Raw genomic sequence first — 25,037 nt, 5'->3', positions numbered from 1 at the left:
TATTCTACGACTTTAACGCTCTCGCGTTTTTCTTTTCTCTTTATTCCTCTCGCTTTCTTTTTACGTATCTACGTATACGTACAGTTTTCATGTAATAACCGACAATGATATGTCCAGGACTGGTTTTGTCGATGTTTAATGAGAACAGACAACATATACCACGCTCGAATTGACATCGTGGCCGCCTGTCGTGTAATCTTAATTAACTGCTGAATGAAACCTATACACTAGCGTGCATGTGGTATTAACGTATAATGTATATATAATATTCACATTATACGTTACATTATAAACAGACGCGAGTAGAAATGAGATGTTTACAATGAACTTAATTCTCTGGTGGATATCCTGCTTCATGATCTGTTCTCCTTTCGTCCGAGAATTATCTGCTTTTTTCCCAGTTGGTGTAGCCGGTTTAAACGCTTTGGTGTTGGTGCAGTGCGAGCAAGTGGTCGAGATGTTTTATATTCCCGGAGCCTATATATAAACGCTGGTTTCGTATTTCCGGCGTCAGTTGACTTTTCCACGCGGAAAAGCCACTGTAACCGCTACGATTCATTCAATAACATTCGCGTGTTTGATATCTATATCTTTCTCTTTCATATTTCTTTTTTATTCTTTGCCGCTTTATCTCTTCTTCTCTATGATATCGGATAGAAATCGTGTCGATTTCTGTTGCTGAATTTGTTTCCGATGTGACGCGAGTGTTGAAGCGTGTGTGTAACGGTGTCGGACGCCAGAGGATGCTCGTACGACGTCGTTATACGACGGTACAGCCTGGCCACGGGGCATTACGCTTTTACGACTCTTTCATGTAATTGTCGAGCTCGTGAACTTTTACGAGCGCGAACCGTGCGGAAGAGATCACCTTGAAGCGTATCGCCCGGCGCAGTTTCAGTAACGCGGTGCATTGACTTCTCCGGAACTTTAGACGTTTCCCACTTCTTTCCTTCTTTCCTTTTACTTCGGCATTTACGCGCTGCTGCGATTTTGTTTTCTATCGTATGCGACGGCTGAATGAAATTTTTTCGTTTTTCTACGGCTCCCTTCTTGATGCTTGAAAAGAGATTTGTTGGTGAGAAATTGTCGAGTTGTTCTTTCTTTTTTTTAGTCGAATTTTTATTATGATTTATTCCATTGATTTTCATTGAGACTTATTTTTAATGGACTTGGAAATAACAATTTTAATTAGGTACGTCTTAATCGTGTTCGGTTCTTAACTCGACTGTTTCATTAGTTTTCTCTTTGCCTTTTAGGAATATATATAGTAATATATGAATAATGTATGAGAACAGTGTATATTTTTTTATTATAAATTTTTCTGTTCTATATTATTTTAAAAGCATGCAAATCTGGTAGTAATATTCGTCTATTTTAAACTACTCACCATGCTGTATACTTATTTTTACCAAACAATTGATTTCTAGAAAATGTTAAAGAACAAAGGCCACCGTTTTCTCATTTTATTTTCTTCATTACGTATACGATATCACGGCTAAAAGAAATATTCAGATTGCCCGAAATTGCAATTAGTTTCAACTCGAACTGCAGCCGCAACTTTTCCTATCGAATATCTCCGGATGCGAGTACGAATATTTGCGAATAGCTCGTACGAGGAACTCATAAAGCAGAACGACTCTACCCAGAAATCTGTCACACTTGCAAACAAAGTAAGAAAATTCGACGAGCATATACTCAAGGGCAATAACCCAGAAACGATTTAAAATCCCTGTGAGCGCATCGGCTGATATTCTCAACCCTCGAGAGACCGCGCAACCATCTAGACCAAGCAAACAACTTTAGCCAGAGACGATGATCGTACAATTAAATTCGCGCTGCTATGTTTTCTCGTTCGTTCGCTGTAACAAACGGAACTACAGAAATTCCTAGCGCGAGTGTGCACGCTAATGACTCCGACACGTTCGCGGGTTATTGCACGATGCCGAAACTCGTGCACGAGGAAGAGCACGGGCCAATTGGGGTGCGGAAGGTGCACGTTCGCGTGTTTCCAACGATTGTGTAAATTCGTGGCAGTATAGTTGGCTGGACACGGCGTTAGCGGTGTTAACGACCCGAACTCCGTGGTCGTTCGCGCCGGCACGATTCTATTAACTGGTCGTCGTATCCTGGCCGCGAAATCCGCGGCAATATCCGATGCCTCGTACGCGTCCAAATCGCTTCGTTGCCATTTAATGGCACACTTTCGACAGGCCATGAAACGCGTCCAACTGCACAAGGTCGTGGCGCGTGCTGCTCCTCTTCGTCTTTACGAGGACGTCCGCGAACCATATGATTTCCAGCATCGTTTTCTCGAGTCGAAATTACTCGCTGAGGTAGAAAGTTGTCGAGGTGATGAGCTTCGGAGGAGACATTAATAAATGTAATCGTTGGGCAAATTAGGTATGAGAAAGAATACAGCGTATAATAAATTCGATTGGTTGGCAAGTTTGAGACACAAGAGACAGAGAGATCGTACGCTATCAAATATTTTAGAAAGGATGTGTTGCCGTCTTGTGATTTTTCTAGTAGCTACTTGAATGATTACTATCTGTTCAGTGTTGTAATGCATCTATATTGCGTCACGTGTTTTCTCAGACTTATCGCAGTCGGTACGAAATTACAAGATACACGATATTTATTACTTCCTTACGTAAGTTCTAACATCCAACCTGAGAAATCAAGCCGCTTATTACGCTCGTTAAATGTGGCTGCTCGCATCAGACATACCACGAGCCAGTAACACATCGTAAGGATAACTTTTCTCCGAACATGTAACATGAACATAAACGACACGTCTTTTCAATATCCAAACAGCGTCATGCGATAATCATCGATGGTAATCGGAGGGTCCCTCGAAAGAGGCATATTCGCGACGATGCACGCGTGTGCGCATCTCGGCCGAGGTTTCGAGTGTTTTCTTTGATTAAATCAAAGAGAAAGAGACAGACTGTTCGGGAGCAAATCGAGGGCAAAATTTGCAAGTCGTGCGCGAGAACAACGAAAGAGGCAGATACGTAGAGGCCCTTTATGTAAGGGTGTGCTCACAACACAGGGGCCATTCCGTCGAGGGAAGATAAAAAGGGGGATAAGGGCTCGTGAAAGGGACGAGACAGCGGAGAGGAGCCGAGGGTCCATTAGTCTTGCGTATCTCGTCACGGTACGCGAGATACCGATCGCGATCAATATCGGTCGTTTATTCGAGAATGAAAGCGCCGACTCGTTTCCAGAACCAAAGGGATTATGCGATTCGAGGGTCGTCACCGCCAGCGGGGCCTGACCCTATAGTTTTCTCGGTTCGTTTCGCGATTCTTCTCTTTTTTTCCTCTCTACCTTAAATCTGTCCCTTCTTTTCTATTTCTTTTTTTCTTTTCTTTAAATAAGATATATCCCGTGCGAACGAAGCAGAAATTCGTTTTTCACGCGAATCGAATAATACGAACGTTCTCTTTCTCTGTCACACTATCGCGCGAGATTTAACTGCTCGGTTTGCAGTGTCGACGCGGAGAGTGGAAATTTTGCTCGAGATCGTCGCAGATTGAATTTCCGGGCTTAACTCGATAATGTGGACACGATGATGCGGCATAAAACTCTCGGATAGCGGCGTAAAGCTGGTTCAATTTGAAAATGCAAACGAACGGTCGACAAGGGGTGTGGGCAGAGGGATGAGAGAGGAGGCGGAACGAGCGGGGCGTGTGCGGAGCACCGAATTCGGCCGAGTTTAATGGCTGAACGACGTTTATTGCCGCGCCGTTTTATCATTTCACTCCCCTCGAAATCGAGTCATTGCCCGCCCGGTGTTCGCGACAACTTCTACCAGCTTCCGCATTAAACGCGTCGAGACCGCGAGTTACGTTTCCAGCTTCGCGATAATTAAGATCCTGACCTCCGCTCCCGAGAGTCTGCAAGTCTATTAATTAAAGGCTAATTACTTCGTCGAGGCACCAGCAGACAAATGAACCTACGTTTTCGTACCGGAATCAAGGTTTTCCTTCTTCCTCTTTTTCTTTTTCTTCTTTGATCACGTGCGTTCTTCTCTTCGTAATTTCTAATTGCGAGAAATCCTGTGAGACGCGCTACCACGGAAAAATGTTTTTCATACTTTTGTTTCGCCGTTTTCCGCCTCGTAGCATATAAATCATCGATCAAGACTCGGGAGGTTCCTATTTCCCAATGTTTTCTGCATTAATTTAATGTATTTTTTATTAAATAAGGAAAATTCTTGCAGCAAATTTAATTCAATTTATAATATTCGAAAATACGTATTTTAAAATCTTATAGGAAGAAAACAAGTCGGATATAGAAAACTTTGTTTAACATTCTTACTTCACAAAGAACAAACGACGTATCTCAGCGAGATTGTATCATTTCTCAAGAATACATAAATTGTGTCTCGTTTAACTTTGCAACGATTGCTGCAAAGTTTGCTCCTTGTCGAGATTAGGTGATTCAGTTTCTATTACAGCTATAATAGATACATCGTTACACTTCGTTTTAGAATATGCACGGTGGATTTATTTGCCGAGCTATATACGAATGACGAAACGAATTATTTTTTACTCCTCCATTCACGTCTCACTGACGTTGTTCTTCCGTTAGACACGAGTTACAACTGGACCATTACGATGACTCAGATATACGAGTCGTAAGATGAATCATAATTGAGGGGTTAGAAGACTCGGTTGAGGGAAAATAGAGTGTTCAAAGATGTAGAGATATTGTCAGATGTACAGGTGGAATTTCATTCGTTTTGATTTTATTATTGACTAAGTTTTATTCAGACGACGGTAATACGTTCCAGAGATTCGAGCTGGCGTAGAACATTTTTCGAATGCTTGGCCAAACTGTCGGAACGTAGGTATTCTGATTACCGTGGGGAAAGAAAAATGTAGATCTCTGAGTGGTGCTTTTCTGCCGTGTAACCGTTGAAAGATGCATATCGAGGGAAATGTTCGGAGCGGTTCCCTTGTATACGTTTCATGGTTCTCCAGGTCTTTCCAACTTTTTTTTAGTCCTTGAACATCTGTATCGGTACATTTACAGATTTCATCCAGCGAAATAAAGGGAAATCTCTTCCTTTTACGTGTCTTAAAAAAGTCTAACAATTTTTCTACGGCTTATCAAAAAATAGGAGATCTACTAATAAAGAAACGTAGAAACTACGTTCTCTAGGTTACCATCGAAGTTTTATGAGTAACAGATGTGAGTTGTTAGTGCTAATAAATTGATAATATTAAGTTTAGCAATACAACGAGTAAAGTTGGCATCAGTTCTACAAACTCGTGAAATCTAGCTAATTATCGTATTGGAAATAAAAATGTACAGTAGAATCGCGTGATAGAAATCTACGACTTACAACTCGTCGTTTGTCAATCCACTGATATTACTAGTTGGTAAATTATTATGCGATAAATATAGCGAAATGAGAATTCTTCGTGTCCTTGTTCTACTAAAACAGCTTATAATAAAAAAGAAAACACACAAAGTTGTTATACTGGAAGATATATATAGATTTAAAAAAAAAAAAAAAAAAATCGATGTATTTACATTCGTCTGCTATTTTTCTCACACTCGAAAGATTCGAATAATAAAAATTCCAAAGCTCGTTAAACTCGCCAGAAAGAAGGTTCTCTTACCGATCCTACTTTTACGTTTTTGCCCGTTTTATTTCGTTCGAATGCGCGAAAGAAAATTGAGAACCACTGTCCGGTAGGTGAATTAGTTAAAGCATACCCGGTCCGGGATCTTGTACACACGATGTAGAAACGATGTTACGAGAAACCGGTCTTGGACGTCGCGTACACGCACCGACACGCGTGCACGTCTCACGCACCAACACAGAGAAACAACGACGTAGCTCTGGAGTAGAATCTCTGGGAGGGTAAGGTAGAAACGATTCTTTAGTCGTTTTTCTCATTTTCTCTACGCGTTTATCCTCCTTCTTGGCCGGGATCTTGCATTACGGCTCAATTTGGCCCGCTTTTCGTAATCTCGTTCGATCGATGTAATCTCGGCTCTCGGCAGCCGTGTACCGGCCCTAAAGACCCTCTTCGAAGGGTTCTTTTAGACGTTATTACGAATTCGAGCAGCATCTCGGTTTAGGTAACTCGATAATTCGATTAGCCCTTGGGAATCCTTCCGCTCGGCTTAACCGACTACATTCAAGTCTCATTCCTTGTCTTCTGTACTCTTTCTCTCTCTCTCTCAGGCTTACTCCCTATCTTTTGGTCTTTCGCTTTCTCTTCCGATAGTTCAGGCTTGTCGAATCATTGTTCGTCTGGAGCATGATGGAATTTTGGAATACCAAAGGAGAAGAAGAGTTGCAAGAGGTATTACACTTATATAAGGGACCGCGTTAGTATAAAGTACGCGTTCCATTAGCCCAGCAAGATCGATCGCCAAGATCGCCGTGGCTACTAGTTTCTCCACTGAGATCCGACCGATCCGCTGCAATCGAAGCACGCGTTGCATAATAAGTTGCAGCTGAATACACTCTATCCAGCTCTTGGCCCGATACTTCTACCGTCTTCTCAATCTTTTTTCTACCCTTTGCCGTTCATGGTGCACGCCGCTGAAATTATTTATCGGTGCAACTGCTGGCACAAATTCGCTTTATCTTGATCGTCCTGCATCGGGACGTCGCGTCGTGTCTTGCGACTTTGGCTGCGTACCGAGATCGATCCGCTGTCGAACTTGAGTTAAGACCTTTAATTTATACACTCGAATTTCTGACTTGGAATCTCAAGTGGGAATTATGAAAATGTTCACATTTCTATAGGAAAATTTGTAATTATCTGCTGTTGCAAAAATTCAAAGCAGTAGTCTGTTGTCACGAATCAACTTTCCTTTTTGCCATGTGGTACGCCAGATGTGACGGTCCTTGCGAGATTCCCCGTAGTCCGGACGCCAAGACCTATCTATTGTTCTGTTAACTCGCAGCAGGCCTAAGAACACGACATAAACCGAATCTGTTCAGTTTCAGTTTTCTTCACTTAAACATTTTCGGTTTACAGATGGTCCTTATGTTTGTTGCACACTCTTACCTAATACGGAGAAAGCGGGTGTCTGGCAAGATAAGACTTTTCCCATAAACAAGGATGCCCACGAGCCATATCTAGCTCTCCTTGTCTTTACTACCTAATTCATTTACCAATGGGCATCGCGGATCATTACCCTCACTTTTCCACCAAAAAGTGTGGACAACGAATCCGCGTTCTGAGTTCCAAAGGGAACACCCACACCGAGCTTTCTTCTTTGATGGTACGAGACCGTTCAAACAGTTCCATTTCTAATTCCAATTCAGTTACAATATTTGTTACGTTGAGTAGCACTCTTCTCCACCGGATCGCGTGTCGCGGGCAGGCTGGCAAGCAGAAGTCTATACATTGTCGCGGCGCGCCTTTAATATCGTGTTTTTAACCGTCGCCGGCGGCCCGCGGTAGGTGATCCGATGTCGTATATCAACACAATGCATCGACGAGCGTACTGTTGCCGTCTGGCCGCGAGTTCCAGAGACTTCGATTCGGATCGGTTTGATTTTACGTGTTCGTTGGCGCGTGCGGTGGCGTGATCCTGGGGTGGTGGGGGTTGTCTCCTCGAAAGACAAAGAAATCGCCCCAGAACAGTAAAACTCTTGAGTAGCATTCGAACAATCAAACGCATCAGTCGCATCAGTAGCATTTCGCATCATTCATACAAGTCATTCGTATTTCACACGATCTCGCTAGAACCTATTATCTGTAACCTCAACCACGATTAGAATCAATACTTTCTGTATAAGTTATTGTTATAAGTTCTGTATAAGTTGTTATAGTGTTATTGAGATACAAATATATCTATATATATATATTCTACAACTGTGGAATAAAGTGCATTCATTCAATCACCCCTGTTATCCTAAACGAAACACGGGGAGCGATCAGTTCGCGGCGTCGATTAGCCTAATCCTAGCGAGAATTTACGCCTCTCGCTGACGCGTTCCTTCAAGATCGCGTCTCTCCGCGAACGGTCGTAACAATATTGACCTTTGTAAAAAAACACTAAGTCTAAAGAATAAAGACTATTCTACAAATCAACAGTTGCGTAATTATTCAAAAATTACGCGACACTGTCATCGTTGCTCAGTGATCTCGCTTCGCTAGAATATACAGGGTGCGCCGTTAGAATCCGGACAAAAGAAGTTTTGTGCAGAAAGTTGTTTATTTAAGTCAATACACAAAAACACATGAAAATGTTGTTATATCTCATTTAAAGGGTCCTTGCTGAGAACTTTTATTCTATGTAACCACCCTCTGCCTCTATGACCTGCTCTATTCTTGCTCTAAAGCGCGAGCACGCTGACTTCAACTGGTCGCGTTTAATTGTCGCGAATTCTGACTCGATAGCAGCTCGTAGGGAGTTGACGTTGGGGTGCCTGCATTTATTAGTTTGTCTCTCGATAACGCCCCACACGTAATAGTCCAATGGGTTTAGGTCGGGACTGTTAGGAGGCCAGAAATCTTTCGACCAAAACATGTCCACATTGTCAGAGAGCCAATTTTGAACAAGATGACTTGTGTGAGCAGGTGCGCCATCTTGTTGAAATAAATACGGCCTTCCAGAAGCCGTAATTTCCATCCACGGCTTTATTACTGTCTTCAGGACCTCCAAATAAACCTCCTTTGTGATTCTTTCGCCTTTTTGGAAGAAGTGCGGAGGCATGACGTCGCCCTCACTTGAGACAACGCTGAACTTTTCTCGCCGGAGAAGGAGAACCCTTCTCGAACCACTCTGAGGCTGCGTATCTCTTAGCAATGTCGTATACCGTCGATCTTGGGTAGCTAAAGAATTTTATAATTTCGACCGGCGTTCTCCCGGCGCGAAGACTTTCTATAATCGCCGCTCTTCTATCGTATTCCGGGTTTTGCTTAACGAGTTCTGTCATTTTGAGGTTATAGAAGACTTATTGACATATTTAACTAACTTCAGAGTCAATCAGCACAAACATCTGAATTCTAATATGGTGGGAACTACAAATTGAATTCTGTCCGAATTCTAACGGCGCACCCTGTATATCCGCTGTTCGTAAATATTTGACAACTTGTTAAAGCCTCGTTTGTACGTATCTTGTAGAACTAAATTGTTAAAGCGATCGGTCTAAAAGAAGTACAAACGCAGCAAAGGAAAATCCGAAATCAAGACCACTGGCATTCCTATGCGAAGTATTTTCCAGCAAGTGCATGTAACTCACGTTTCTGGGTGCGCGCGAGGACAACTGTACAAGAAAGGACGACTGCTTTCACGTTAGCCGCGCGAGCATCGCGTTAACGCTTGTACCAGAACGCCTTCTTCGATATTGCCTCGCGCGCACACCACCTATCATCACTTTATATCTCTCGCTCCTAATATATCGTATGTCTTTTTCATTCTTCCAGTATTACGAGATGTCGTACGGGCTGAACGTGGAAATGCATAAACAGGTAAGCCTTCCCCGTTTCCATTTGAATTTCAAATGGATATCATCGAGCCGCACCGATAGAAGCCGTGAATCGTATGTATACACGAGTTGCTCCTTTCGTTTCTATCTACAGGGTGTTCCATGCAATTGGAAAATGATATGCTGTTGAAAATGCTCAATACAGTATCCTTGTTTTTCGTGTATAAAAGATTGATGATTCCATAAAAAAAAAAGACCAAAGATTACCGTATAATTTTCGAGACGTTCCACTTTCGGAGTAATCAGAGTTTTCTAATAATTAAACTAATATTCCTAATGAAATTTTACAATCGTTTCGATTCTTAAATTACCAGTATACCAATAAATTTTCTTCTATACCAAAACAATTTCGGTAGTAAGCCAAATAAAATTTTATAAACTATGAATCATCATATCACCGTGTCCAATGTAAAATTGTAAAATTACAAGTGTATAACGTACGATATATTAATTTAATGATATCGTTAGTTAATAAATTCACGCGCAAGAATCAGCAAGTCGTGCATCGTTCGAAAATTTATCCCATTGTTGGTAACAATATTTCTGTCTTCTATAGCTTGCCTCTATACGTGGAGAGCACCCCGTATACGTACGTTTGTTTCGCTAGCGTCTGTATCGTATGCCATTCCATACCGTGTACGTGCGCGAGATTACGCACGTGTGTGCCTGTTTTACACGCACGTGCACCGGTAGCTCGGTATAGTAATTACTTCGTTGACTTAACGCGCGATAGCCCGGCGTGCTTCGCTGAAATTTATGTTTTCATTCATGACGCGTGAACGCGCGCGCGAGCGCGAACCAACGACCGGGCAATATCCGTGCGGCGACTTACTAATCGTTCGGCTCGGTGGTTCCGCGCGTGACCCTTAATCCGAAATTAAAGGGACGGCGAGATCGGGAATTAGGGAGACGATTCCCCGGGGATCCTGGCTATTGAATAAATATGTAAACAAGGTAATAACATGCAAATTGCACGAGAGGGAGCTATCCCGACGGTTTCTTGCGATCACTTTCGAACCGAGAAAAACCAAGGACCTAACCGAACATCCCTTTATTACGAATTATTGAGCGCCATTGTCGGTGCCCGAAGGCGCACAAGGGTGTTTCTTCTGTAGCTTTAGATTCGTCTATCGTGTGGATTAATGTCCTCTGTAGTAGATAAGTAGATGATTACTAAATCTGTTAAACAGATCCGTCTCTAACGAGAAACGTTTTTAATTATGAAGTTATAAGTTGAGGAAGGAAGATCAACGAGGTTAGACTCTTGTAAATAAGATATAATATTTTTTATCAGAAATGCAAAGATACGTAAGATGGATTGTTGAATAAAGAAGTTAACAATCGCAACGTCGAGTTGTTTTGATAAAGTAGGACGTTTCTTTTAACGTAGTTAGCAGTTCGTCCTTACTTCTTGCAGAAGTTTATTACATATTTTGCTTTATCTCTGATAGCAGTATATCTTGTGCCTTGAAATTCAATTATTCTACTTGATGTTGTCTTTATTTTAATTAATAGATACCACAATATATAGTAATATAATAATATGGTTTTACGATGTATAATGTAATTGCTTGGACGTTCGTGTTACGTCTATGTTTGAGAGAATCGCAAAGTTAACGATGAGAAAGACAATTGACAAACAGAGCGAGTTATAAATCTGGAACAGAAAAATTCGTTACCTCAAAGCGGAGGACCGTCAATTCACAGTGTATTTAAAAGCGGAATTCGTTTGAACGAAAAACGTTTGCCAAACGCTGGTCTGTCAACGGAACAATCTAGGTCGGCCAGAAATTCTTTCTCACTGTATAAATCTCTAATGCCGAAAATACTCGTCGCACCAGGATGTCGAAAACGAACGTTCGAAGTTACGTTGTCCCTCCGTCCGTTTTATGTCACCCATTCGATGTTTGCACGGAAAAATTACGTTTCTCGCGATTCCCTTTCAGAGGATGTGATTACGTCATTCTTCCGTGGCCGGATATCTTAACAGGATTTGTCGCACGAGCCGAAAGAAAAGTGGCGCAAGGCTGCCGACCGATATGTATCTCTTCGGTACATAAATGCTTTCTGGTGCCTGTTAATGGTCCCGGAGCGATCTGTTTGCCGAGCAAACAGGCAGAAATAGAATTGGAAGTTGGTTCGTTTGATATCGAGAATTAACTCAGGGTCGAAGGGAAAATAAAAAGAGGGAAGTCGTTTATTTTTTTTCCCCCTCCGCTCACCAAAGGGCGACGGCGCTTCCCGTCGAAAACACATCCTCGATATTAATAAAGACAAGGACTGTCGCGAAAATTTGCATCACAAAGATCTCTCCGTCGTGTTTTTCTTGCGCCGACCCGGCATCCATATTCATCGCGGCGATCGGCCGATTTGAATTTCCCGTTTTCTCGTAGCTCGATCGTGATCGCCATTGCAAATATCCCGATTTTTCTCTCCTTCGAAGCACTCTTTCGTCGTTTCACCCTTGTATACCTTCCACGCTCCTTTCTGTCTCTCGCCTCTTCAGGGGAAAAGGGAAGAAGAAAAATAGCGTCGTTCGCCGGTATAATTTGTTGGCGGCGCGGCGAACCAAAAGCGGAACGTTCGCCCAGAGAAACGTCGTATTTCATTTCGCGCTCGCTTTTACGGCATTCCGGACATTAATGTCGTCAATTACCGTACACGTCTTCGTCCGTTTTTGCCAGCGATTCATTTACGAGGTCCGATCATGAAAATTTATCGAGTCGCTCGAAACGGCCAGCACCCAGACAACCGTTTGCTGATCACGCTTTATACTCACCACCGATCATCTTCTTCTTGTCGTTGATCTTTTAGTTAAACGAAGACTTTTTTACTCTCGACACGTACGATTCTTGAATGGAGTTTGAGCGACCGTTTTACTCCAGCCCCTCTCAAATTATCCCAACTTCTGGATTTTCGTATATTTTTCAATTCAGAAGGAATTCAGCAAGGGAGGAATAATCACATAGTGATTAATTTGATATACGTAATTCTTTTCTCGTTAAAATGGACCGTCTTTGATATTGCTAAGAAAGATAAATAACTTGCATCGTTGGTAAAATAATTATATTCTGGCTGCATAAAATATAAGGAATAGCGATCCGATGTTATAAATATTGCTTCTTAAAATACAGCTTACGATTTACGATTAAATAAACTTTCGTGTAACAATTGTTTATGAAAAAGATGGAACTGAGAAATTTACAGAAGCGAAGGCGAGAGACGTGTAATTTCTGATTACAAGTTCTTCAAGTGAATACCTAATAGAAAGTAATATCCAAGTTTAAGATTAAGTTTGAGAAACCAATATAATCAACGAACAAAGCTCAAATTAACTGCTATCGTTGGTTGTCGAAAGCAATTGAAAGAATTCTAACGTTAGTCGAAACCTGAAAAGACACAACTGTAAATAACGGGTTTAAATTGGTAAAATAAAGTGGTTCCTGCAGTTTCTTGAATTCAGGTAACTAGACTATTCTGTAAGAAGCTTTACACCGAATGAAACATGGAAAAAGAGAGAGGTCTAAGACGGTGAAACGTAAGTATGGAGGGAATCTCGATCGTGAATTTTCACGAGAGAATAAATAGCTCTTCTTCTATCTCCTATCGAGTTCTCGGGCCCCTCTTTCATACTAACCCAGTCAGTCGTTCGCCTTCTTCGCGATTTTTCTCGCGTTACCTCTTCACCTGCACTCTTCCGTGAGCCAGCTTCCGCGTCGACGTGCCAGGAATAATGTTCGCGTTTATTGAATATTTAGCAGCCGGGCTGCCGTTATTTCCTCCGCTTCCGGCGATGTTCTCCCTCCTTTCTGGGCGCGTCGTTCCAACAGGATGCACCCTCTTGGGTCGTAAATCGGGCTTCGTGTCGAAGGAAACTCTGGCGGTGGTTGCGAAATGGAAAGAGAAACCGTAGAAAGAGGCGTAAGATGAAGAAACACGAAAGTGGTAAAAGAGGAACCGCGACGAAAATGGCACGAGACTATTCATAAATCGGCATTATGGGGCGGACAGACCGAAAATTATCGTTGTTATTAGGTACTCGCCGTCTTTATTATCACGATAAATATACATACGTGCGAAGCTTATGTTCGTAGCAATGATTGCGTAGAAGACGAAACAATCAAAATTCTCCTATTCACCTGTTCCGCCATGTTGATATCATTATGTAAATATGCGTGTGTAAATATAAATACATATACTAGAAAATAGATACAGGTAAGATAAATAGGGAAAATACACAATGGTCGATTGTGTATGTTTGTCGAATGTACTACGGTCCTCGAATTTGTATTTCTCAGTACCGTTCTCGTTTCAACAATCACACAAGAGATGTAATGTTTTATGAGCAACTCTTAACGATAAATTGAGACAATTCTTTTATACTTTTATTGTACATATTTACGAATTTAGTAGCGATAAAAAAACACCAAGTGTCAACAGTAGTTGGTATTGATATTAACAGACACTTTTTGAATAACTAACATCAACTTACGAAGATACACACGTGCGAGAACAAGAAGATTGAGATTGAAACGAGTCTTATGTTTCGCGATGGGAAACGTTCAACCCTCGGGGCAAAGACAGCAGTCAGGGTACGAGGGTCAGGTTTTTTCTTTGTGTCGCGTGTTACACGTTCGATAAATCCTGCGGAGATTTACGCGAAGAGTCCCTCGCGCGCTTTATTTCGACCAGGCAAAGTGAAACAAGGCCGCGAGGAATCCTCGTTGGTTGCAGCTTGCGTTCGTCTTCTCGACGTTCCGGCGTAATAAATCGAAGTAAACGAATCGAATGTCCATGAAACACGTCATGTTCGATTCATAGAAGAGAATCCTGACGCTATATCCGGCTGTGAAACCAAACGTTTTCACAGTGGCCAGTTACACGAATCGCGTACTGATCGTCCATTGTAAAATTTCGATGGCGACCGCCGTGTCAAAAGCTGTTTACAACGATCGTACTTCTGCGGCGCAATTTCGTACACGATCGCGTTTATAAAATCACGACCAACCCTTTCACGACTGCTATATTCGACCAAGGATGATTAATCGTCCGCGTTTATGACGAGCCAGCGTTGTCGTCCGCGTGGAAATAAAAAACGTGGAATGCGAAGAGAAAAAAATAGATACGCGCGTGTATAAAGGAGAAAAAGGAAGGAATACGAAGGGGAGGAAAATTGGCAGCGGAAACGAGATACAACGGGGGCGCAGGGGTCGAAGGGCGAAACGAGATGAGTAACAACTTCGACGACGCGAGAGGGTAAAATATCGGGACAGGAAACGCGCGGACGTTTCGAATCGAATTTATCGGGCGTGTATTAACGCGGTCGGCCGGTCGGTCAGTCTGGTAAGTGTCTGCGAATGGCGGTGTAAACGCGCTCGATTTCGCCTGGATGTAATTAACGTCGAGTAATTCCCGACAATTACCGTCATCATCATCATCCATCAGACCGCAGTCGACCTGTTACGTTTTCCTGTTATATACCTGTACGATAATTGTCGTCTCGAATCACTGGTTTCGCATCGATGCGCCAGCCACACACGAGATATACCTACATGCTCGTTAAAACGGAGTGCCTGTTGGGGAAGATGATCAGCAGCCTTCGTCTATACGTCTACGATACTACGCAGAGATTGGCGTCTACGTGTATCGTACACATAGTCAAGCCACTTAAATCGGGTGCGAAATTTGTTCGAACGCTTTTAGAATGCGAAGGATACGTCCGAGTAGCGATTTTATCGACGTTCGTTACGATCGTTACCACCGATCGTCTCTATTGAATTTTCATTCGATCATATTCCACTTTTTCTCTCTCGTCTGACCGGTTGTTGTTCTTTTTTTTTTTTTTTTTTTTTTTTTGTCTCTTCCAACCCCTTTATCCGACGCGCTCCTGTTGGTCGTTGTCCGTTGTTGTTGTTGGCGTTGTACGCGGCGCGCGTATTATCGCCGCTAAACGATCTGTGCGTTTTTATTCGCGGCAAGCGACGCGTATTGTAAATGTTTTCGGGCATTACTCTCGATTCTGCTAAAGCTATTACCGGCGATTCCGCAGCTGCAATACGTGTCGAGCAGTCGGAAAATTCACGCATGAAAAGTACCGGCGGCCACCGAGAGTGATTCGATTTCGTTGTTTTGCGTTCGACTCGTTGCGTTCCCCGCACGCCCCACCACCCGCCCGACCCATCTTTTTCATCCCCGTTTCCGTTCCCACCCCGGGCTCGCGTCGTGTTCAACCTCGTATAGTCTGCTCATTATTCATTTATCGGTTTAACGAGTACATCCGCGAAAAAGCGTTGCAAAATACCCGAACTGGTCGATACCCAAGCCCCACCCCATTCCGTTTCACCCCCTCTCGTATTTTCTCTACTAATTTCCTTCCTGCGCGGATTTCACGCGATGCACCGCGATTTCGCGTATTGCGATTTTTCGCAGTTTAATGGCCTCTACGCTCCCCCTTTTCACGCTGTTGTATCGGTTGTTGGAAATTTGCCCGGTTATTTAAATCGAAGCTTATCGAGAAACGTTATCGCGTGCCATGTAACGTAGAATTGGATCTCTGCTAACAAGGGGCAACACAAAGACGTCGGACAGGAAGGATCCTTCCTTTTATCTGTTCCATCAAATTCGGAGCAAGATTACGATAGCTACCTGGAATGGTTCTGCTCTGTTCATAAATCTAGGATTCGACGTTCCTCCAGCATCCTTTGTCCGCCGATACTGCCGAAAAGAAGGAAAAAGAGAACGGTGGTCGTGGAATCTCGTCAGGTGCTTCATGAATAACCTCTCAAAACCGTCGACCGACGCGATTTCTCTTTCTCTCTTCGTCTGTCCGACCCAGAGGGTAACCTAATACACGGTCGCACGGTCGCCGGCTCCGTCGCGCTCTTTCTCTCCCTCTGCACGTCCGTCCGCGTATACGTTGGCCATCGCTTTTTCCACGTTTTATTGTGTCTGCAGCACCACCGGTTTGGTCGCCTGGGCCGCGCGCTACGCGCCGGAGCCAGAGGACCAGATGGAGATCGAGTGAGAGGACAGTATAGAAGAAAAAAAGAGACCATGCGTATGTGGAGGTAGAGAACGATGGTGATGGTGGTGGTAGAGTGGTGGTGGTGGTAGTGGGGGTGGTGGTGGTGATGGCGATGGTGGTGGTGGCTGAAAAGAGTACGGGGGCGGAGGAATGAATGGTACGCCAGGGAAAACGTGGTGCACGTCGCCGGTACCGACGGGATAGGGTGAATCGGTGATGAGAGAGTGAAGGTTGAATAGAGACAGAGAGCGTGGTGGAGAGTGCGCGAAAGGGAAACGGTGGTCGGAGGAAAAACGAAGAGCAAAATTCGCTATCGGAAAAATCGAGCTCTGCTGTGCTACCGCGCCGACCTCTCCACGCACACATGTTGCCCCCTGTTGGTACTCGTTCCAATTCCCTGGCCATACTCTAACTCTCCTTCTCTTCCTGGTGAATCCGTCACACGTTCCGTCCTGCTCTTGTTGCACCATCGAGCAGACACAGGCAGTCGTCTCGTGTCTTCTTCTTCTCTCGTTCTTCGAACGTCCGCCTCGCCCAACGTTGGCATATCCGTGTAACTTCGATCCCATGTATCTTCCTTCTCTGTTGCCCGCGACACACGGTTCATGTAGCACGCGTACCACGTAGACGGCCCGGCCGTACGTGTGCGTTGTGTGGCTTGGCACAGCCGCGAAGAACGAGTCGCAATATGTGCACGATAAAATATACACAGAAATGTCTACCCGCTACGTACGTCTACATACTTTTTCTCCGTTCTGTTGGCTCGACTCGACCCGCTGAAACCAGCGGGAAAGAGACACACACTGCGCGCGAGAGTATTATGGCATACCTATGCGGCGTCCCTGGTGCACCTCCGCCTCTACGTTGTCTCTTTCAGCACAGGGATCTGCAATACCGATGGGACTCCATGTACCCGATACACGTCCTCCATGGTCGCGATCTCTCAACACGATAAGTCCTTTCAACCGGCACCGGCTTCGATCCCGTTTCTCTCTTTTCATCCTTACCCGCTCTCATACGTACGCCATCTCTCTACCCACTTTACCAACCCTCTAAGATCTCTCTCTCTCTCTCTTTTTCTTCGTCCCCTTCTTTTGCTCGCGGATAGGAAGGATGTTACTCGGAGACGACGCGACCGAGGAGGAAGGTTTTATCCGGAGCAACTCGAGTTTGCCTGACTGGGAATACCGCACGAATTGAGTCGACTTTCTCTGTCTCCTTTTACCAATCGTTCGTTCGTTCTTCTATAGATTGCTGGCTCTGTCGTGCTTTCTTCTCCTACCATCGCGATCTCCTTGAATAGGATGCCATTACCAATTCTGTTTTCGAGTCGAGCGAAAAGAGAATTCCTTTTCTTCGTGGTCTTCCACGACACTTACCCGGATGTATTGCGGGTTTTCGGTAGTTATTTCTCAAGCTTATCGGATCTTGTGTAATCAGATAGAATCATAGTCGGTAGAGTGGATATTGCGCACGGATTGTTTTCTTCTCTCTCTCTTCACCCTTGTATTCTTAATGCATTTATTATTCTTTTTCGATTGAAATTGATCATCGTTCGCTGATAGACAGCTTTTACATCTTTCTCGGTGCGATAGGTTCGCGTAAATCAACCCATTCAGCTGGAATAAAACGATCCTCTTATGCAACTCGTTTATTACGGTTGCACATGCACCTGTTCTACATAAATACCAACTCGACAAGTCTCAGTTTATAAACGAAGCGCAGATTGATTTCAATAAATCACGATCTCATTTCGGTATATTTATGAAGGGGCTCTCAAAGTGAAATCTTAATTTGCTAACCGCAAATCATTCGTGAGAAGATACGTATTCACAAGCTTCCATTAAAAATACACCGTACTAATCCCGTATCGCTCTCTGCCTTACAATAATGACCATGTTGGTAAAGTCGAATCTGCAGCTGTAGAGGATTACCAGCAGGTAGGGACGTTAACAAGGCTCAATCGCCTTATCTCCTCGTTGAATCTTCTCAAGTTTCCACTTCGCAGATCAAACTCACCCTATGTCCAAGCCTGATCAATTTGACGACCTCGCTACATTGTATCGGCCAAAAAGAAGCCACAAGCCTCGTCATGCTCTCTGAGCATTCGTCCGCGCGCCTGTCGTTTACCGATGGTACGAAATCACGTCGAGAGAATCGTGATTTTCGCGAGCTTATTGGATATTCACGCGGGTCTAACGAAACGCGGTCTCGAACAGACTATAATTAAGAACAACGAGTTGGCACTTTTCCACGAGGGTAACGTACTCGAGATCGGTGGAGCGAGTGAGAAGGAAAGAGAGAGAAAGCGGGAGAGAAAATGAGAAAGAAAATTACGTGGATGACTGAACGCTATAACAGGCCCCGGTGTTACACGGATAACCCTCTCGAGGTCATTAACACGCGAGTATCTTCGATCACGGTCGTAACGATCGAGGTAACTCGCCACGGCCATGAATTTTTATCGAACGTTATTTCGCTTTTATACCTCCCTTTAAGACATCGTCGCTTTCTTCTGTTCAGACGCGTACGAGCAAGAGGCAGAGCCGCTTAATTCTCGCGCCACCGAACGGCCACTTAAATTTCGCGTATTAAAACCTACCCCTGGAGAAACAATCGTTAACCAGCAGCGGTCTAAGAGATTCCATCTCCCACCACCGGAGGGGCTCTCTACGATCGAGAATTTAAGTACTCCGTTGATACTTCCGCGGCTCCATGGGTTCACCGACGTCTGACGTTGCGTCGGCATGGCTTTTATCAGTCGTATTACTTTTACGAGCTGTTCCATCCTTTCCAACTTGACTCGCCGCTTCCTTGTAATATCATCGAGTATACAGAGTGCTATGGAATGAAATCGACAAACTTTGCCAGCATATTTAGGAAAGTAAAACCGAAGAGAAAGATGTTATACACACCATGAGGCGATTTGCCTTCGTTTTCGAAATGTAGATAGAAATACCGACACGTTCCCCTTCTATTAGGTTGTCCGAAAGGCTTCTTTCGTTTTATAAGGAATAATAGACGCACAATGTTTTTTGATTTATATTAGTTTATTGAATTATTCACGGACATAATAATAGAAATAGAACGAAATCGATTATACATAATTCAATAAAATAATATAATACAGAAATTGTTCATCTATTATCACTTATGAAACGAAAGAAATTTTTCGGACAATCTAACATCGTATTCTCTATGGGGTTGCAGGAAATACAAATAGCTGTTAGCATTATCTTATGTAGTATCTTACATTAATTGAATCAATTTGTGCAAGCCATTGTAAGAACAATTTGACATACTTTCGATTAAGTAATCATCGTTAAAGTTAAATAGCTTGAGTGCGTTTTACGTACTTGTGAATGATATCGCTTCGACGGATCAACTCATAGTATGTAGGATATTTTTTACTCGAAATGACCTCGCAAATATGCAGGCGAAGTTTGCCAGTTTACTTCTAGAGCAGCCTGTATACCATCCATAGAATTCCATCTTCCTATTCCCATCTTTTTATTTCTTCCTTCGTGTCTCTTGCTCTTTCGTGTTTCTTCTTCTATACTTCCGGTAGAAAAGGGGAAAGCCGCGACTATACTCGGAGGAAACTATAAAACTATTACGCGTGTCGCGCCGCGCTTAACGTATCGTGGCCTGCAGATGGGCGACACTGAGGGTGGTTTCAAAGTGAAGCAGTCGGTATTATTTTCATTGCATCTCGCTTGAAAGTTGGACTTCTTCCTTTTTAAAACGGGAACGATAATTTCCTTCGAAAAGTCCCCCGGGCAAAAGTCGTGTCGCATATCGATCGACGGAACCAAGCACGGCAATTTGTTGCCGCGTCGTCGGACGGTAGGTTTTTATGGGGTCGACGCATATTCTAAATCATGAGCGATAAGCTACGCCTAAGCCGGGCTCCGGGTATTTACATTTAATTAATCCCAAGGGAGCGCGACCCTGCGCTTTCGAGACACCCTGCGGCCGTATTTATGTACTCGCACGCCAACTGCGAGTCTTAGGACCAACCCTCCTTCGTCGGCCGTTTTTATGCGCGACGTTTCGCACTTTTATCGATGCCCGGGTGTTAGCATTATGCCGGCTATCAAGCAGAGGGTAGAAAGAACACCCTCTTCGGCCTCCTTTCGTGCCTTGGGAGTCGTTAAGAGATCACCCCTTTCTCGTATTGCACGCCCTCTTTTTCTTTTCACCCCTCCTAACAATGGACGATGTTGTCCTCCTTCTTTTTATATATTTTTTTTCTCTTTTCTTTCGATAGGCAGTTTAGCGATTTTTCAAGTTTTAGTACTTCACTTCGGCCTTTTCTTACGAAATAATGAAAGGTTTTTTTAATTTGTTATATTTCTGTTCTAAGCTACTTAACGTTTGAGATTTACCAAAATAATTAGGTTAGTGCCTGTCTCTCTTGAGGCTAGCAGTTATTTAGACGATGAAAGCATTTTTGTTTGTTGGGGCACGTTTGAATGAACAAGTAAACTTGTGTTACATTTTTTACACAATTTAACATTAAGCGAATTGAACTAAAGGATATTACATTTCTTCTATTTTTACGAAATAAGGAAAGATGTTTTAATTCGTCGATTTCTTACTAAAATAATAATTAATACGTTAGTTTCTCGAGTTCCTCCTATCTGGTTTCTCGTTTCTAGCGCTAAAATAAAGCTGTTAGAGAAAAGGTGGAAGTCAAATAGTCGAAATTGGGAAAAGTCACTAAACTGCGTAATCACCTTTTCTTCCTTTACTCGTGTGGCTCGTTTCCCTGTCGTTCGACGCGGACGATCAAACGAGAGTAACGACGGGAAAGAGCGATCGTTGGAGTTCGACGTCGCAACGGATCAATCGTTAAAGTCGATCCTCTCGTGGAAACGAATTTTATCTCCAACGTAAAGAGAGAGAGAGAGAAAGAGACTCTGGTATCTCTGCTTTTAAAATCGGTAGTTTTGTTCAGAAAAAAGGAAAACAGGAGTGCTGGCGTACGATTTAATCCACGTTCTCGGATTACCCGCTAGGAGAACAACCGAGCCGGGGTGTTATTTAAACGCGACGGGCGTTAACGAACTCGAAGCGAAAAATGATGGAAACATGGTGGAAACACCCCAGACCCCGAGCCTTTGAAGAGCGCCTTTGGCAAGCGGATCGTGGAAATTTCTGCTCTCTTACCGCCTGGCGGATCGCTGAAATCTCGTTGCCGATCTGAAAGCTTCTCTTTCTGAAATTACGTTCTATATTAAGGCGAGCCTGCGGCTGGAATTAATGATTACCTTGGTATCCATCTTCAATGGCGCGGATTTATAGCGTCGAATGTCGACCGATCTTTTTATTCCACAATCCTGTTTCTTTTAACATATTTTTCTTTTTTATATTTTATTGGTGCCGTGAAATTGATTTTACACTTGTTCACGAGTAATAAATATCAAGTGATGTACTATTTTTTTATAATGCAAGAGATATTTTGAAATTTATTCTGTCCATTCGTAGGATTTTTATTGAAATTTTCAAGACATTCCATCGTGAAATATTTAATACCGAACTATGTTAAAATATCTTTCGAGACACCTTGAAAGTTTTCTTATGCCAGTCAGTTAATTAAAATTCATTAACATTCCACTGTTGATTAATTCATGACGCGCTGCGATATCTCTGTCGTGGAACAAAAAAACATTGTTGCGTATAGACACTTGTCGTATGATCTGATCTATGCCATTCGACATTGAACTACGTAAAATCTTATGCAAATTTATACACACGTGTTCGTTAAGAACAAAAGATTTGAAAATATCTCTACAATCATAATACAACCGTATCCATAAAATATTACCGAACGCTATTGGAACATACTTAAAAAGATATAAAAGTTTTCAAATATTGGAACATGAAGAAATTCGGAAGAAGAGCACACGGTCAATAGCCACGCATTGCATTTGGATCGATTCATCAACAGAGGTTCATCGAGAGTAACGCGGAGGTTCCCCCTGTTGATCTTCCTGTGCATAATCAGCGGCGAGTTAATTGTGCCCGCTATCAGCCGGGCACGAAGGTCTTGTTTTCCTCAATGTTCATCCCGGAATTACGAGGGTCCCGCTGACAACGATAATTCCTTGGCGTTTCGGTGGATGTGGCTGTCCGTGTGTGTGTATATACGTGTTACCCCATAGACGGGACCGGCCGTAAAGTCGCGTTCACAATGCGGATTCCCATCGTGTCTGGCGACGTCGTTGTCATTGCGAATGCGCCCCGAGGCGGCTCCTCTCGAGCACTATCCCTCAGAGTACCATCAACGACGCGGTGGATACAGGCGAAAAGCGATGTTATCGTGTGAGTGAGAATGAGAAAGAAAATAATGGATCACGGAACAGATAGAGAACCGAAGAAACAGAGAAACGAGGATCATGAAAGAGAGACGAATAGTGCCTTAACGAGAACAGTCAGAAAAGAGTGTTCCTGGGGGTTTGGAGCCGTGACATTAATTTGCTCGCTCCGCGCCCCATCCGATATCATTCCATCGCGTTTTCACCACCTCCGTGTTAATTACCGCGGCGGTATTTACACCGAATAAGATAGAAACGAGATCCGCGGAAAGCAGAGGAGGAGGCTTTTGCTTGTTTTATGCACCCTCGAACAATGGCCGAACGCAAGAGCTCGACCGGGGTAATGACGGCGGTTACCGCGGCCCTTCTCTTTTCCTTTCGCGCGGAATGTTTGAAAAAAAGAAAAAAAAATATTCCTGTTTTCTGTGCGGGTACAATCGCCGGCCTCGATAATACCTCGCCGATTGTTTCGGTTATGTTTTGTTTGTCGCGAAAGGGACTGTCAGCCGCTGTATTTGTTTTCGTGAAAAGTATCTTTTGTCGATGGTTTGTTTGGTTTTTTGGCTTATGCGGATCAGAGACAGCTGGCATTTGACGACGAACTTCCAACTCGGCAGAGCTAAAATGCACGTGTGTTTCGTTATGGAGAGATGTTCGGTTGCAGATGATTCGGATAGATGTTTCGTGATTTGTTAGTTGAAATCGGTTGCAATTAAGAATAATATATGACTATAAATACTTGAAATCTCTGTAACGCCATGTCACTTGGAAATTTGTATGGATCATTAACGAATTACAAATGGAAATCTCCAATGGTAAACTATTAACCGTCGAGCTAGTACCTCGCACTTAAAACAACGGAAAATCTAAAGTGAAACAGCAACAATATATATACGAAGCATAGCCGTGCAGAAAGGGTGTCGTGAAATCGGTGAGCGTGTAATCGTTGCAACTATTCGTAGTAAACACGAGGAAACCGAGCAACGCGTCTGTGGAGATTCCCTCTTCGAAACTCGAGAACAGTCGAAATCCCGTCGTTGCAGCTATTCCGTAGCTAACGTACATGCCAGCCCAATAATCGTGGCCGGCTACAGGATACTACCACGAGAGCCTGACTCGAAATCGAGAGGATAGAGAGCTGCTACCTCACTCTCTCTCCCCTTCTCTTTCTCTGTCTAAAGAGAGTAACAGAGAGGGAGGGAGGAGAGAGAGAGAGAGAGAGAGAGAGGAGGTCAGCTTCGGCGGCCAGGCCGTTAATGTTTAGCGCAATCAGCGATAATGGCGGTCTATGGCGCGTTTAATCAAGGCAGTAGCCCGTTGCGGCTTGCGGTTCGAAAGCGGCCTGCCCCCACGGTGCAAAGGAAAGGGTCAGTGTATATGCACGCTCTCCTCTATCTGCGTGTACACGTTCTCCGTGCTTGTATCTGTGTGTACACGCGGAACGAAGAGCAACAGAGCGATGGTGCAATAGAGAGAAGGAGAGGCAGGAAGGGTTGGCGAACAAGAGGGTTGAACATATCAGGTGGGCTTAGCGGTCTCTGCTGGCTCGGCATCGCCCCGACCAGAGAGTGACCACTGTACACGCACACCAGCGAACGCCAGACGGCCACACGGACGTGAAACATTGTCTGAAACTCACGTCTCTGTGGTCATCGCGGATTGACGGAACAGACTTTCTCTTTCCTTCATTTCCCCGTCGTTGGTTGTATTCTTTTTCTTCACCGTTTCTATGTCCTGTTCACGTGTTCGTGCTTTCCAGCTTCGTGTACGAAGGGAAGAGAAGCTACGTTTCTCACTCGGTTTCTCGTCCTATCTACGCAGAGTCGCCCTTTATGCTTCATAGAGTAGACCGAATTCGCTTACGGTCGAAAGGCGGTCGATGCGAGCACCTAGAATCTCGAACGAGTTGCCTTCGTTTCGTATAGACTTGTCTGGCAAATGTTTCGCAAGCGGGATGGCGATTAAGCGTAGTACGAGTGGTTGAAACTATCTGCTGGTCTTTACACGATGGTAATAAGCCATGGGGTGTCGTCGAACTTTTGTAGCGGTGATTTGATCACGTGCGATTTAGTAACTTTGTGTTTTTAATAGCGGTGCCATTATTCTTGTGCATTGCGTGTAAGGGTACTCCGTTTATACGAGTTCTATTCACTTGAACGTATTTTTAGTTTGTCTGATTGAGTGACCTCCTGCTGATTGACTCCACTTATCCGAATGTGAA

The 25,037-nt window shown here is 43.7% G+C and overlaps 1 protein-coding gene across 3 annotated transcripts in view; it reads left to right on the top strand.

Annotated features, from left to right (window-relative positions):
- The window catches only part of LOC132908078 (protein groucho-like), a 162,439-nt gene that overhangs the window by 64,545 nt on the left and 72,857 nt on the right, over positions 1 to 25,037 (top strand). For all 3 annotated transcript variants that reach the window (XM_060961720.1, XM_060961711.1, XM_060961730.1), the window contains exon 4: positions 9,411 to 9,455. In XM_060961720.1, coding sequence (XP_060817703.1) covers positions 9,411 to 9,455 — 45 coding nt within the window. The remainder of the gene's footprint in view (positions 1 to 9,410; positions 9,456 to 25,037) is intronic.

The sequence above is a fragment of the Bombus pascuorum genome, chromosome 1 (assembly GCF_905332965.1).
Source record: "Bombus pascuorum chromosome 1, iyBomPasc1.1, whole genome shotgun sequence".
Taxonomy (NCBI): domain Eukaryota; kingdom Metazoa; phylum Arthropoda; class Insecta; order Hymenoptera; family Apidae; genus Bombus; species Bombus pascuorum.
Note: the sequence above shows the minus strand (reverse complement) of the source record. Positions and strands in the feature narration are given on the sequence as shown.